The sequence below is a fragment of the Python bivittatus genome, unplaced genomic scaffold, assembly GCF_059951505.1.
Source record: "Python bivittatus isolate LINGU-HERP-01145 unplaced genomic scaffold, Pbiv_v1 ctg000810_np1212, whole genome shotgun sequence".
NCBI classification, from domain to species: Eukaryota; Metazoa; Chordata; class Lepidosauria; order Squamata; family Pythonidae; genus Python; species Python bivittatus.
Genome location: NW_028277111.1, coordinates 1415426 through 1428199, shown reverse-complemented (window position 1 = coordinate 1428199; position 12774 = coordinate 1415426). Strand labels below are relative to the sequence as shown.

The 12774-nt window shown below is 44.8% G+C and overlaps 1 protein-coding gene across 8 annotated transcripts; it reads right to left on the bottom strand.

Annotated features, from left to right (window-relative positions):
- Window positions 1-765: 765 nt before the first annotated feature.
- Window positions 766-12265, bottom strand: LOC103056919 (uncharacterized). Of its 8 annotated transcripts, none has more exons than XM_088129490.1 (6): window positions 12108-12264; window positions 11038-11195; window positions 9956-10038; window positions 8318-8545; window positions 6782-6886; window positions 766-2764 (listed from the first exon to the last, which is right to left on the bottom strand). In XM_088129490.1, the coding sequence occupies exons 4-6, from the start codon at window positions 8472-8474 to the stop codon at window positions 1032-1034; spliced, it is 1995 nt and encodes a 664-aa protein (XP_087985616.1). In that variant the 5' UTR covers window positions 8475-8545; window positions 9956-10038; window positions 11038-11195; window positions 12108-12264; the 3' UTR covers window positions 766-1031. The 8 variants fall into 8 exon arrangements, with proteins under 8 accessions (XP_087985616.1, XP_087985615.1, XP_087985611.1 ...); XM_088129489.1 differs by having other exon boundaries at window positions 8318-8444; XM_088129485.1 differs by having other exon boundaries at window positions 9956-11195.
- Window positions 12266-12774: the final 509 nt, after the last annotated feature.

The following is a 12774-nucleotide window of genomic DNA, read 5'->3' as shown; positions in this document are numbered from 1 at the left end:
TGTGAACCCACACCTTTTGGTAAGATTACAGTTAGCGTTGTGTTACCACTCAGAAGAAAGTAGATTAACTCAGAAGCTAGGTTAAAAAGGCCAAGTAAATGAAGTGTTTCTCAATGGTTCTCAATTGTAAAGAGAAAGCACCACACGGTTAATGTTTTTCTGACGTCTGTATTTGAACAATTGTTTCAGGTTTCTCCCTTTTGAATTATTGCTCATCATATGTGTTAGCTTTATAGGATGCTGCATAATGGAAAGAAATGAAGGATCTGATGGAAAGATATTCTAATTTTGGAAACAGTACTTGAGGTCTGGATGTTTTGATGTCTATTCTGGCTTTATTCATATTCAATACTTGCAACCATGTTCCATTAATTCATCTATTATATTTCCCAGCCTACAAACACAGAACATTTTGGCCAATCTGCAGGCATTCTGTCAAAGCAGTGTTTCCAATCCTTGGAAATCCTGGGCAGTTCTAGATATGTGAACTTCAAATCCCAGGATGCTCAGGTTGGCCAAGCTACCTAAGGAATTCTGGGAGCTTAAGCCCACACATCAGGAGGGCCTGCAAATTGGGAAGGGCTATATTAAAGCTTCTCTGATTCCAGATATCCAACCCAAAAAGAAATGATCACTGGATCTTTCCCATACGCCATGTGACTCAATGAACCATAGTTTAACAAACCATGGCTTAATATGTGTGAATCTAATAATTAAGAATTCAGATTCAATGAATCTTGCAGCATTTAAAGGCTAAGACATCCATTATTAATCCATCATTTTTAATAGAAGACACTGAAAGCTTATACAATATACATTTGTTAGTCTTTAAGGGGCCACACAGACATTTTGTTGCTATTTAAAAGTCTGACAACTCCAAGTTGCAAAAATAAATTAGCAAAGACTCAGTTCGCTTGATGATCAGAGGATTGTCCAAGCTATTCTAACAAAATCATCCTTTAAAAAAATAAACCTGTGATACTGATGGGCCAAACTGATCACAAAGTTTTTGATTAGTTGAATACCTAACCCTATTTAATGTACAGAGAGCACGTTTCGTGATGGATAAGTTTCTGTTCGGCATGAACTTTCTGACTGTTCCCAAAGAATGGCTGAGGAACAAAACTTGCTCCACATTCCAGGCATTTATAAGGCTTTGCCCTCTTGTGGGTCCCCCGGTGGTAGATGAAAGAGGATCGGTCCCCATAACACTTCCCACACTCTGAGCATTTGTAAGGTTTGTCTCCTGTGTGGATTCGCTGATGAGAAACCAGGGATGACCTGAGAGAAAAAGATTTCCGACACTCCACGCACGTGTACGGTTTCTCTCCTGTGTGAATCCTCTGATGGCAAACGAGAGATGCTTTTGCCGCAAAACTTTTCCTGCATTCCTGGCACTGGTAGGGCTTCTCCCCAGTGTGAGCTCGCTGATGGTAAACCAGGCATGATTTGTCGATAAAACATTTCCCACATTCCAAGCATTTAAAAGGCTTCTCCCCCGTGTGGCCACGTTTATGGTAAACAAAGGACGCCCGGCCAGCAAAACACATCCCGCACTCCAGGCACCGATACGGCTTCTCCCCCGTGTGGATCCTCTGATGGATGACGAGATTCTCCTTCCGAGCATAACGTTTCCCACATTCCAAGCACGTGAAAGGTTTTTCTCCCGTGTGAATCCTCTGGTGGGAAACCAGGGCAGATCTATCGGCAAAGCACCCCCCACATTCCCCACAGCTGAAAGGCTTGACTCCTGTATGGGTCCTCTGATGGCAAACGAGAGATGCTTTTGCAGCAAAACTTTTCCCACATTCTTGACACTGGTAGGGCTTCTCCCCGGTGTGAGCTCGCTGATGGTAAACCAGGCACGATTTGTCGATAAAACATTTCCCACATTCCAAGCATTTAAAAGGCTTCTCCCCCGTGTGGCCACGTTTATGGTAAACAAAGGACGCCCGGCCAGCAAAACACATCCCGCACTCCAGGCACCGATACGGCTTCTCCCCTGTGTGGAGTCTCTTGTGGATGATGAGACTTTCTTTCCGGGCATAACATTTGCCGCATTCCATACACTTGAAAGGTTCTTCTCCTGTGTGGACCCGCTGATGTTGGAGAAGCTGGGAGTTGTGAGGGTAGCACATCCCACAGACCAAACACTTATGGGGCTTCACTCCTGTGTGGATTCTCTGGTGTCCAACAAGGTTTCCTTTCTGAGTGAAACACTTCCCGCACTCTGCACACTTATATGGTTTCTCCCCAGTATGGACCCGCAGATGGGTTATAAGGACCGAATTTAAAGCAAAAGCTTTGCCACATTCGGAGCATTTGAAAGGCTTCTCTCCTGTGTGAATTCTTCGATGACCAATCAGGGTTGTTTTGTCAGGGAAGCGTTTCCCACACACTGAACACTGATAAGGAAACTCTCCCGTGTGGATTCTCTGATGGGCCACAAGGAGCCACCTTTGCGCAAAACAGTTTGCGCATTCCAAACACTTAAAAGGTTTTTCTCCCGTATGGATTCTGCGATGACACACCAGGGAGGACTTTTTAGTAAAACCTTTCCCACATTCGGAGCATTTGTGAGGCCTCTCGACCGCGTGGACCCTTTGGTGGCTCAGAAGTTCAGAAAGCTCAGGAAAATATTTTCGACAGTCCACACATTTATACGGCTTGCCTTCCGAGTGGCATCGCTGATGGTTAAGGAGTTCTGAAATCTCCATAAAACATCTCCCACACTGCAGGCATGTGTTTTTCTCCATCGAGTCATCTGTAGGGAGTAAAAAGTAGAATTTGAATGCACACACCCCACGATAAATGCATTAGATTAACTCAGTTTCCATCCCCAACCAAACACTGAACTTTTAGACTACAGTACTGCAAAAGTCCTCAATATCTTGCATGTGTGAATGGGTTGAAAGAGACTGGTTCGCACAATGTGTTATTATATCGTGTTTTAACTATGATTTATCAAATAAACTTCAATTGAAGGGTTCACAGTAGACACTAAAAACTATGACATACAAACCACAATATTTGTGTGACATTAAGCTCAAAGCCCCCTTCATGGATCACTGCCTTGTCGTGGCGAAGGGGCTTGTGCAACTCAGTGAAGCCATGAGCTATACCGTGCAGGGCCACCCAAGACGGACAGGTCATGACAGAGAGTTCTGACAAAATGTGGTCCACTGGAGAAGGAAATGGCACCCCACTCCAGTATCCTTGCCAAGAAAACCCCATGGACAATGTCAAAAGGCTAAAAGATATGACGCCGGAAGATGAGCCCCTCAGGTCGGAAGGTGTCCAATATGCTACTGGGGAAGAGCGGAGGGCAATTCCAAGCAGCTCCAGAAAGAGTGAAGCGGCTGGGCCAAAGCCGAAAGGACGTTCAGCTGTGGATGTATCTGGAAGCGAAAAGAAGGTCCGATGCTGTAAAGAACAATATTGTATAGGTACCTGGAATGCAAGATCTATGAACCAAGGCAAGCTGGATGTGGTCAAACATGAGATGACAAGATTGAACATCGACATCTTGGGAATCAGCGAACTGAAATGGACGGGAATGGGTGAATTTAATTCGGGTGACCACTATATCTACTACTGTGGGCAAAAAACCCTTAGAAGAAATGGAGTTGCACTCATAGTCAATAAGAGAGTGGGAAAGGCAGTAATGGGGTACAACCTCAAAAACGACAGAATGATCTCAGTGCGTATCCAAGGCAAACCATTCAATATCACAGTCATCCAAGTCTATGCCCCAACCACTGATGCTGAAGAAGCTGAAGTTGACCGCTTCTATGAAGACCTACAACACCTTCTAGAACTAGCACCAAAAACAGATGTCCTTTTCATCATAGGGGATTGGAATGCTAAAGTAGGAAGTCAAGGAGTAATCGGAATAACAGGCAAGTTTGGCCTTGGAGTACAAAATGAAGCAGGGCAAAGGCTAATAGAGTTCTGTCAAGAGAACAAGCTAGTCATAGCAAACACTCTTTTCCAACAACACAAGAGACAACTCTACACATGGACATCACCAGATGGTCAATACCGAAACCAGATTGATTATATACTTTGGAGCCAAAGATGGAGAAGCTCTATACAGACAGCAAAAACAAGACCAGGAGCTGACTGTGGCTCAGATCATGAGCTTCTTACTGCAAAATTTAGGCTTAAATTGAAGAATGTAGGGAAAACCACTAGACCACTCAGGTATGACTTAGATCATATTCCTTGTGAGTACACAGTGAAGGTGATGAATAGATTTAGAGGATTAGATTTGGTAGACAGAGTGCCTGAAGAACTATGGATGGAGGTCTGTAACATTGTACAGGAGGCAGCAACTAAAAACATCCCAAGGAAAAAGAAATGCAAGAAAGCAAAATGGCTGTCTGATGAGGCTTTACAAATAGCTGTGGAAAGAAGGAATGCGAAAAGCAAGGGTGAAAGGGAAAGATATAAGCAATTGAATGCAGATCTCCAGAGAATAGCAAGGAGAGATAAGAAGGCCTTCTTAAATGAAAAATGCAAAGAAATCAAGGAAAACAATAGAATGGGGAAGACTAGAGATCTCTTCAAGAAAATTGGAGATATCAAAGGAACGTTGAGTGCAAAGATGGGCATGATAAAGGACAAAAAAGGCAGGGACCTAACAGAAACAGAAGAGATTAAGAAGAGGTGGCAAGAATACACAGAAGAACTATACAAGAAAGATCTTAATGTCCCTGATGTCCATGCTGGTGTGGTCACTGACCTTGAGCCAGACATCCTAGAGAGTGAAGTCAAGTGGGCCTTAGGAAGCATTGCTAACAACAAAGCTAGTGGAGATGACAGTATTCCAGCTGAGTTATTTAAAATACTAAATGATGATGGTGTTAAAGTGCTGCACTCAATATGCCAGCAAGTTTGGAAAACGCAACAGTGGCCACGGGATTGGAAAAGGTCAGTTTATGTTCCAATTCCAAAGAAGGGCAATGCCAAAGAATGCTCAAACTATCGCACAATTGCACTCATTTCACATGCTAGCAAGGTTATGCTCAAAATCCTACAAGCTAGGCTTCAGCAATACATGAACTGAGAACTACCAGATGTACAAGCTGGGTTTCGAAGAGGCAGAGGAACTAGAGATCAAATCGCCAACATTCGCTGGATCATGGAGAAAGCACGAGAGTTCCAGAAAAATATCTACTTCTGCTTCATTGACTATGCAAAAGCCTTTGATTGTGTGGATCACAACAAACTGTGGCAAATTCTTAAAGAGATGGGAGTACCAGACCACCTTACCTGTCTCCTGAGAAATCTGTATGCAGGCCAAGAAGCAACAGTTAGAACCGGTCATGGAACAACCGATTGGTTCAAAATAGGGAAAGGAGTACGACAAGGCTGTATACTGTCACCCTGCTTATTTAACCTATATGCAGAGTACATCATGAGAAATGCCAGGCTGGAAGAATCACAAGCCGGAATTAAGATTGCAGGGAGAATCATCAACAACCTCAGATATTCAGACGATACCACCCTAATGGCAGAAAGTGAAGAAGAACTAAAGAGCCTCTTGATGAGGGTGAAAGAGGAGAGTGCAAAAGCTGGCTTGAAACTCAACATTAAAAAAACTAAGATCATGGCATCTGGACCCATCAATTCCTGGCAAATAGAAGGGGTAGAAATGGAAGCAGTAACAGACTTCATTTATTTGGGCTCCAAGATCACCGCAGACGGAAACTGCAGCCATGAAATTAAAAGACGCTTGCTCCTTGGGAGGAAAGCCATGGCAAGTCTAGATAGCATATTAAAAAGCAGAGACGTCACCTTGCCGACAAAGATCCGCATAGTCAAAGCTATGGTTTTTCCAGTAGTAATGTATGGCTGTGAGAGCTGGACCATAAAGAAGGCCGAGCGCCGAAGAATTGATGCCTTTGAACTGTGGTGCTGGAGAAGACTCTTAAGAGTCCCCTGGACTGCTAGGAGGTCAAACCAGTCAATCTTAAAGGAAATCAACCCTGATTGCTCATTGGAAGGATCGATAAAGAAGCTCAAGCTCAGATATTTTGGTCACCTAATGCGAAGAGAGATCTCTTTGGAGAAGACCCTGATGCTGGGAAAGATTGAAGGCAAAAGGAGAAGAGGACGGCAGAGGATGAGATGGTTAGATAGCATCACTGAAGCAATGAGCATGAAACTGAGCAAACTCAGGGAGGCGGTGAAGGACAGGAAGGCCTGGCATGATATGGTTCATGGGGTCACGAAGAGTCGGACACGACTTAACGACTAAACAACAACAAAGCTCAAAGCAAACAGATCCCTTTCTAGCTTAGCACAAAGCATAAATCCAACCATGTTTATCAACTCACTGGTTCAGTTTTCAGCCCTTGGCCAGTTGTGCACCCTTGCTTGGGAGGAAATCAAATGAATTCAGTGGCTTGTGCTTCTAGGTAGACGGGCACAGCTCTCAAATGTCAGTGTGTGTGTAATTACATAGGCACAAATAAATAAATCTGCAAGGCAAGTTATAAACACAGCAATTCTGACAAAACCCACTGGCTGGCTTTGCACAAAACATTTAAAGCAATTTTCTGTATTTACACACACTTCTGGATTATGAACCAAACACATACTCTGGTTTTGCACAATTTGCTAAATCAGAAAGAAACTATCCAAGGTTACCATTAAGCAACCTCACCATGCCATGTAACTGACCTGGCTAAGCTTGTAGTGTGAATACAGCCCATTCCTGCAAAGGTGAATTAAATGCATTTAATTTTTTAAAAATGAGGCTGCTTTGCTGGCTTACTGCAACTGTAGTCTGAGTTCTCTTCATCCAAGTCCAGAGAAGTGGGCACCCACAATTCTTCATTTCTTTCCAACTTAGAGACCAGTTCCGGCTTGGGGAATATCCCTTTTCAGAAGGGGAAGAAAAGGATGAATTTGGAAGAACCCCCTAAAATCAGACTGGACAGATGTTTTTTGTTCAAGGATTCTATTTTTTTCAGCTGACATGCTTTCCTGTTTCATTATCATTTAGCATGGTATCTGTATTTTCTTTTTTATTGCTTTTTATAATTAAAAAAAAACATCCAGACAAAAACTGGAAAATAGGGAAAGAGAACCAAAGCAGAAACAAACAAAATAAACTGGGGAATAAACACACAATTTTAAACATGAATACATTGTTAGGGTGGATCTTTCTCCACATTATACACCCATATTCAGTAGGGGACCTGAGTGGTTGTGGAGTGATCTAGATACGGAGGGGATCACATTTAGTCCTTTGCCATGTTCAGATCCTTTCCTGGTACTAAGGAGATGGGCTGTCACCATGACCTCCATGGGGTGCTTGATTAAGTCAATTCACCCCAGGTTCCTTGTAGGTCCAGATGGATTCCTGAAGGCTTGGGGTGTTTCTCAGTGACTTTGTGGGCATTTCCACCAAGTGCCTGGTTGCTCATGGTAGCATCAAACCATCCTGGCATTTATGAAATGCTCTTCAACATCCTCTCTGTCCACCAATCCTTCTTGGGGATTGCCTGGAGCACCAGTGGGGAAGATGAGAAGGGAGCCTGACCACGCCTGGCTAAGGGTTCAAGTTCAAACCGACACTGTGGTGATAAGGGAGACAAAGAGTTTCTACTTCTATTATAGCATCAGTAGGCTGTTGGCTAGCACCCTTGTGTAGGGTGGCCCACTCCCTTTGGGGGAGGGGCATCAGAGACAGCTCCAACGTGGCTGCTGTGACCAGTCTGCCCAGCACTTTGCCAAGGAAATCATTCAGATTTGCCAGTCTAACTCCTAATGGGAAAAGTTCAATACGGTAACTGAAACAATGTACTGCCATCGTGACTAATGGGAAACATCAGCTCTGGAGAGCCAAGAGTTTTTGGAGCTGGGCTTGAAGTACAAAGTGTGAAAGGGAAGACAGATCAGAGTTTAGACCAGGGATAAGCCAATCCCCCCCTCCCAATTTGGGGACTGGCTGAGGCCCACCTGATGCCAACTGATGATATAGTGATGTCACAAAGAGGGGTAGGACCTTCCCCCTTTTGGGGAAGGCCTAATAAATCCATATTCTAATATGGACAGCCATGATTTGACCATGCTATCTTAAGAGTCTTTAGGGGTTGCAAAAAAATCCCCCAACCCTTGCAGTTCCCAGTAAATCTGTGGCAAGTAAATGAACAATTTTGAGGCAGTAACTGCACACCCCTAGGACGAATAAGAAATAAGGAGGCAAACAAATGGAAGCAGACCTCGATTTGAAAAAGAGAAAAGCGAGACTGCTGGATGGTACATCAAACTCTTCCAAGTTTCCAGAAACAAGGAAGCTCCTTACCCAACGAGGCCACATGTCGGTAATTCTCCAGCATGACCTCTCTGTACAAGGCTCGTTGGTCAGGATCCAGCAGCCCCGCCTGGCCCTCTGAGAAGTAGACGGCCACATCTTCAAAGGTCACCTGATTCTGCAAGACCCAGACAATTCCAGAGCACATAATGTTATTGCTCCCTGGCTCAGCAGTGGGGACAACCACCCTTGCTTCAGCGTCTTCTCCAAACTGGAGTCCTGCGGAAGTGTTGGAATTCCAAATCAAAGGCTGGGTTTGCACAACACGTTTACACCGGTCAAGGAAGGATCATGCAGCTGTATTTCCTCAACCTGTTCGTCTTGGCTCAGTTTAACTTTGAACAGTTCTTTAAGGGGGAGGAGGGTGTCCCAGCTTGTGGGAACTGGCCTGATTTCTTTGCAACCCGACATATTGGACACAATGAGCTAATTCAGAAATTAAGCGAAGCGTCTCGTCTGCACCTAGCAAAATAAAAATCTTGAGCCATTTGGGGATTATGGCAGCTGAAATCCAACACATCTGCAAAGTGCCAGGATGGAGACAGCAGCAGAAAAATATGAGGGAGAATACCGCAAATTGTGTTAACTGCCCCTTTCCAGCCTCCCCCCCCCCCCCGGTTCAAATGTGCTAAATATTAGGATGGTGAAGTTCTATAATGTTCTTTCAGTGACAGGCCGACACCAGTTCTTGTCCTCTCTGCACAAGAATAGAGGATTTTATTTCCTGCATGTATCATTTTAAGTAACACTGCAACTGGCCCAGATCATTCTAGTTACTGGGCATATTACGAAATAAATGAACACATTTATTAATATATTTACAGGCTTATTGGCTGTTCCAGCCAACAACTGAGCAGCAGACAGTTTTCGCGAAGACATAATTTGGGATTAAAAACAAACAAGTAAATAATCAAATGTCAAAACAACCCATACGTGGCAACTGCCTATAAAAACTGGGAATCACATTCAATAGAATTTTTTTTAAAAAGTTCATCACCTGAGGGATGGACATAATAACCCAACCTTCCTGGCTTGGTGATTTTATTTAAAAAAAAAAAAAAATCAGGAGGGAGGGACAATTCAAATATCTGGTGGATGCTATTCCAAGGGAGGGGACTGCAGTGACATGTTGCCATGTCCCGTGAATCTCTTTTTATTCAATGATAGTATAACATTTTTTATTCCTTTCTGGCTTTTTTCTGATCCTTTTTCAGTGCAGTGGGGAAAGATTTAGGCTGGCTTGTCATGAAACAAGAGCTCCATGAAAAGACACGTATTCTGGGAACTATTTTACCATTCATTATAATCTCGGGAAACCAAGAACTTTAGGAAATACACTTCTTCAAGACAGGCAGACAAATCTAACACTGTTTTCACATCCTAAGGGAGTCCCCGTGGGTTTTCCAAAAGAATGATCATCCTTCTCCTTTTACTAGCCTTAATTGTTGAACATTCCACCTCCTGATTGGGATAAGATTCTTGCAGACCGAGATGTGCAAGTGGCTTGGATCTGCCTCTGGCTTGACTTTAAAATATCTGGATGTGGTTTTGTTATGGAAGAAAAATGCCACACCTCTGTCTTTAAGTCTCATCAGAACCCCACCAATATCTCCCCATAGATCTCATTACCAGAGCTGAAGGTCTCTTGGTTCCTTGGTTTGTTCTGGACAGGAAGGGCAAACTCAACCGATTCCGCGAAGCCATTCCGGACCCTGTTAGAACAGAGAGGAGTCATTCACTGGGTTCATAGTCCCCTTTTTGCCAGTGAATTCCCCTCTGAGAAGCTAGCACAATTAAAATCACAGTGAAAACCCAAATGGGGAAGACGATTCAAAACCTAACGAGACAGGTTCAAGGTTTTGGTTTCAACATGAAAGGCTCTAAAAGGGCACCTGATCAATTGACCTGAAGCAGTATGGGAAAGTATTAGATATGTAACTATATAACAGAACCTTCCCAAATCAGCAGCCTCAATCCATCCAAATGAAGCCACTGGGAGAGGTCATCTCAGAGGGTAAGGGATCAGCAATGTGCAGATGATACCCAGTTATACATCTCCATTCTGGCCTGGACAGGAGATGCTGTTTAGGTCCTTCCATGCAGATTGTTAGCATCTGGATGGAGAAAACAGGGTTAGACTTCATCTCACCAAGGTGGAATAGCTGTGGATTCAAAAGCTGGCTAATTCCAGAGTGAGTCCATCCTTAGCTCCGGATGGGGCTCCACTCTCCTGGACAGAGCTGGCCCACAGTCTTGGACGGCCGCCCAGTAGAATCCATGGCCAACTTGCAGCCATACCTGGGGCAGGAGGTCTTCATCATGGTCACTCATGCCATTGTCACCTTGCATCTGGATTACTGCATCTTGCTCTACCTGGAGCTGCCCTTGAAGATTATTTGGAAGCTTTGGCTGGTTTAACATATAGCAGCTCAAAAAGTTATGGGCATACCTAGGTTTCCCCAGGTAATAATACTGCTACTGCGGGAATTGCATTGACTATCAGTGAGCTTCTGTAATGGTCTGTGGGAATGACCTTCAGAGACAGGAGGGAGAGCTGCAGACAGGACAACTGGCATATCAAAGACATCTCAGCCAGAGAAGGGGGGATGGTGTGGGAAGAGTTTCAGAGGGGACCCTCCCTAGTTTTCTGGAGAATAAAAGGAAAGGAACGGAGAAAGACTTTCAGTTTTGCAGGATTCTGTTAATACAACCTTACAATAAAGACAGATCTGGTACTCCTGGTTGTGCTTCTTGTCTGCACCACCTCGCAGGACTAACAGCTTTGGAAAGCAGTTCAAGGTGGTGTTGTCATCTTTAAAGCCATAGCCCCTGGATGGCTCCAAGACCCTCTCCTTTGGGTGGGATTTCCCTGTCCAGTGAGACAAAGGAACAAGGGCTTCTTAAGAGACTCCCCCATTGAGGAATTGTCCTCTATAGAAACCCCACAGTCAAACCGCTGCAGTGACAGTCCCCTCCTCTGAACAGCCCACCCCCCAGATTTTTCCGCCATTCCTTCTTATTAAGTTTCAAGTCGCATCAAAGTGTGGCTCTTCAGGAAGACTCTTGGAGACAAGACAGAAGATCAACCGCCCCCCCCCCCAAAGTGTAGGCACGTTGAGCAGGATGTTACGAGCTTTTAATCTTTGGAGCCTTGAATTCCCATTCTGTCTTTGGTTGGGTTGGAAGCTGCTCCGAGACTCCTGATAGGAGTGGCATGTAAACTGGAGCAAATCGGTTAAGAAAAGTGAAAATGCCACACTTTAAAACACACAGTAATGAACAAGACACTGAGAGACGGCACTTATGGGTCTAAAAGTAGGTGAGGCTATGGGAACCTAGACCTGAATGGGAAAGCAATAACTCGGATATTCTCCTGGTGTCAAAAGGCGGGTAATTTCCTAACTTAGGAAACAGTACATTTCTTCCACCCCGCTGGGGTTGGACCAGATCAGTGTTTCTCAACCTTGGCCACTTTAAGGCATGTGGACTTCAACTCCCAGAATTCCCCAGCCAGCAAGGAATTGAAGTCCACATGCCTTAAAGTGGCCAAGGATGAGAAACACTGGCCTAGATGGAGTCAGGGAATCCACAAGTATTTAATAATAGGACTCTCAATCCTCCCCCTTGTAAGCCAGGGTGTTTCTCTCCCTCCCTCTCCTAGAACCAAGTTGGAGACCCTGCCTTCCCCGTTTTGAAATACAGTTAGCTCATCTTAATGCCAAGCGGGACATATCTTCTTCCCCGCTCAGCAACATTCACGGGCCACCAGATTCAGACGCACCTTCCGACGGCTCCCAGGTCATGCAAAGCTTGCCCAGCGCCGCCTCCCGCCAGCCAAGGGGCGAAAACAGGCGCGCTTTCCCCGCTCGGCAGCTGCAGCGCTCACCCAGCAAAGCTGCCTCCCTCGCGCAGGCATCGCGAGCGGCTCCAACCAGGAAAGGAGGGCGGAGCCAAACGAGGAGCCCGGTGAATTCTGGGGCGGGGAGTTCTTTTCTCCTTCCCTCTGCAGTCAAGTTTGGGGAAAGCTTTTTGCTGTCCCTAAAATGTTTTTTCTCCGCGGCCAGAGAAACCAGAACCTTGTCTTACTTAACTGGGTTCCTTTTTTTTTTTTTTGAGAGGAAAAAACAAAAAGATTTAGAGAAAATGGAAAAGAGGGTATCTCTTTGTTGTCTGCAAAGTGGAGGAGGGAAGGACTGCAATTCCCAGAATCCATCGGGCGCACTCCCTTCTCTGAAAGTCCAGGTTGAGGACAGATCAAGCTGGAGAAAGGCTAGCTGTGTGGTTGCTGAAACTTGACACCAATTGGATAGCAGTCAATCAATCAATCATGCTTACCCCTGACTACAGTTGAATTAATATAATTACCTGAGAGAGACACTGGCCCAGAATTCCCCAGGGTGCATCCATGGCTCATTGTCAGAACCTGGGTCTCCCCCACTCCTTCCCCA

Excerpts from the sequence above, each read along its gene's own strand:
- LOC103056919 (XM_088129485.1), bottom strand. The coding sequence starts at position 10,061 with ATGACTCCTCTCTGTTCTAACAGGGTCCGGAATGGCTTCGCGGAATCG. Across the intron at positions 8,546-9,955 it reads CCAAGAGACCTTCAGCTCTG|GACTCCAGTTTGGAGAAGAC; the intron begins GTAATGAGATCT and ends ACACTTCCGCAG. Across the intron at positions 2,765-6,781 it reads GAACTCAGACTACAGTTGCA|ATGACTCGATGGAGAAAAAC; the intron begins GTAAGCCAGCAA and ends TACTCCCTACAG.